Here is a 3,031-nt window from a genome sequence, read left to right as displayed (position 1 = left end):
GGGGGGGGGTGTCTTAAAATGACTCTAGGCATTAGCACATAATGCATTGTCTGTGGTCAGGAATCGAGTAGGTACTCACTCTATAACTATAATTAATCCAAAGATTTTTAATCAGACTCGACGGATTCGAGTCCAAAATAGCCTACTGAACTCGCACACCAGTATGACGATCTATTATTACCTCCCGCTGTACTGGTAAAAAAAGATTCTCTAATAGATCTACCTACGTTTTGGTAATAGAGAACATTTGGTACTCGTAGTGGGCGATTTTGTCATTTTATTAGACGTGGGAATAACTTAGATCATGACAGAGGTAGGCCTTATTACTTAATACTTTGCTTGAATGAAAATACAGTTAGATGGGCGGTACTAAAGTTAAGGGGGCAACAGTGGGAGCTGGCTATAAAAAGGTTTCCAAGCACTGGCTAAGATCTTTATCTGTTGTATATTATTATGACGTAGCCTAGGTCACGCCGCTACCATAATTTGTAACATGTGGCGGCGGTCTGGCGGGCGGTGACCATGCACCTTCTGGCGACTGATGGATGACTAGGCTAGAACAGGGGGAATAATAATTTTTTTCACCGCTGGATGACAGCACTGTAGCCAGCTGGTGATAGGTCATAGGTCGTCAAAATGGCTTCCAAAACAGATTGGTCGGATTGCCTCAAAATTTCAGCAATTTTCTACACTTTGACTCTTAATGTGAAATCAGTGAGTTGAAATCGGTGTATTTACTCTTAATTATAAGTCATAATTAACCTGTATCGTATCCTTGAGGTTAAAAAAAATAATTATGACAACAGTCCTTTGTGACTTGTCTTTACACACTCTGCCTAGGCGAGGCCTACACACTACACTTACTAGATTCTAGAAGACATGATCTAGAAATCTAGATCTAGATCTAGATTTAGATCAAGATCTAGAGAGTCTAGATCTAGATATGGCTGGATTGTACTTTACCGGACCACCCGTCTCGGCCCGTGATTACTACGCACGCCTAGCCTAACTACGCACTCATAGTACTCTGCGTGCGGACAAAAGGTAGTTCCGCGGGCGACTTCGCGCACGCACAGCGAAGTCAGCGGCGACTGGCGAGACGAGGTGAGCGAGAGGTGGTGGTGGTTGAGAGTGGGCAGGGGATTTAACTTTGGTGGACCACCGTGTATCATACCAACAGTGGGGTGGGGGGGGTTCAGGGGGGCTTGCCCCGCTGTCAACTATAATAAAGAAAACACACAAAAATGCGAAACAATAACATTGAGCGGACAGTCGTGTTTACATATGAATGGGGGGTTTCAGGGGGGCTAGCCCCCCTTGGCCACCATATTTAAAGACCTCACACACACACATATAAACAATAGCATGATAAGTCGCGAGCAGGGCCAATGGGGTTGCAATTATGCAAATGAGCTCTCGTGCCCATCTGTAGCCCTCCATTGTACTTTGCCGGACCAGGAGTAGAGGCCTAGGGCCTAGGCCGAGGATACCGGATTTATTTTGGTAGCCTCGGCCTAGGCCAAGCCAGCAGAGTCGCGAGCAAATAAGAATAGTGGACCACGTGATTAGATTGACCAATTAGCCTCAAGGTGTCAGGGTCATGGGTCAAAGGGCACAGTGGCACAGTCGTGATGACTGAAAAACCCGGTAAGAGACGGCAGTCGATTGCTGGCAGTTGAAGAGTGAGGACGTAGAAAACTGAGTAGGGGAGCTCGGAAACGAAGAACAGCGGGCCACTAGGCACCAGGGGCGCCACAGCGAAAGTAGTTCCGACCGGTGGTCCGGTAAAGTACAATCTTACCCTAGATATATATATTCTAGATCTAGATTCTAGATAATAGATTCTAGATCTAGAATCTAGATCTAGATAGTCTAGACTAGATCTAGATCTAGATCTAGATCTACCACTTACTACTGTTAAAGACGTTACTGACAGCCTACCGGACCGAGTAGTGACAGAAAATAGGGTAAGATTGAAGAAGGCATACCGGACCAGCGGACTGAGTCTCAACCTTAGGAATTCATAATTTTCCTGTTTTTAATATCTCTCAATGGAGAATCTCGGACCGGTAGATCTATTCATTAAAATTTTGTCAGGGGGGAGACCCCCCTGAACCCCCCCTCCCCTCTCCTCCACCCCAACCACCTGCCCCACCAACCCCACTTTCTCGCCCTCGCGCAATAATGTACGACTACGAGTGTGGTCCAGTATTCTTTAATCTTCCCAAAAAGAGGTGTAGAATCTAGATCTAGATATTTCTAGTAGCCTACAGTGTACAGTGTGTCTTCTGAACCTGATGAGTGAGAGAATCCTTTCTTCTCCTTCCGACGATGACACAACAGCCTGCGTCTGCGTCTTTTTGGTGTTGGAAGTGGCTATTCTCATCCGGGGTGAGAATAGAAAAACGATCTACCTCTCACCCCGGGTGAGAATTGCCAGCGTAGGCTATTCTCACCCGGTGCGAAACAAGACCTGCTTTTCCTCATTTTGGAATACTGTCTATCGGTGTGGATGATCCAATTGATAAAGGCCACCTCTATTCTCACCCGGGGTGAGAATAGTGCAGGCGAGTCTTGTGGCTATTCTCACCCGGTGCGCGTTCACCAAATTTTGCGTTCCCCCTAACCACAGAATTCTACACTGTGATAACAGAAAAATTGTAGAATTCTGTGCCATGAACAAACGTTCCATTACAACTGTAGCCTACTAAAAGCGTACAATTTTGTCTGTGGGCAGTGGAGAGAGAGAGAGAAAGAGAGAGAGGAGTAGCGCGAGAATTTCCAGGCAAAACAAAATGGCGACCCGCGTAGTTCGGCTCGATTTGAAAAGTTAAATAGCCGTAGCATCTTTGTAGACAACCAAATTAATTTACTTTTGTGTTTTAACATCATTTTTTAACTTTGTTTTGGTCAATTTGATCGTCCACACCGATGGACAGTATTCAGAAAGAGACAGAGAGAGAGAGAAGAGGGGAGGAGTTGATCTTGCGAGAACTTCCGGGCGGGTGAGAATAGGCCACTGTCATTGATA

At 45.8% G+C, this 3,031-nt stretch overlaps 1 protein-coding gene across 1 annotated transcript in view; it reads left to right on the top strand.

The window, feature by feature from the left end:
* The first annotated feature begins 606 nt into the window (after positions 1-606).
* The window catches only part of LOC101846973, an 18,107-nt gene continuing 15,682 nt past the window's right edge, over positions 607-3,031 (top strand). Inside the window, exon 1 of the mRNA XM_005101876.3 lies at positions 607-714. Coding sequence (XP_005101933.1) covers positions 637-714 — 78 coding nt within the window. The 5' untranslated portion in view covers positions 607-636. The remainder of the gene's footprint in view (positions 715-3,031) is intronic.

The sequence above is a fragment of the Aplysia californica genome, unplaced genomic scaffold (genome assembly GCF_000002075.1).
Source record: "Aplysia californica isolate F4 #8 unplaced genomic scaffold, AplCal3.0 scaffold00302, whole genome shotgun sequence".
Lineage (NCBI taxonomy): Eukaryota > Metazoa > Mollusca > Gastropoda > Aplysiida > Aplysiidae > Aplysia > Aplysia californica.
The sequence above is the reverse complement of the archived record's forward strand: the minus strand, read 5'-3'. Positions and strand labels throughout refer to the sequence as shown.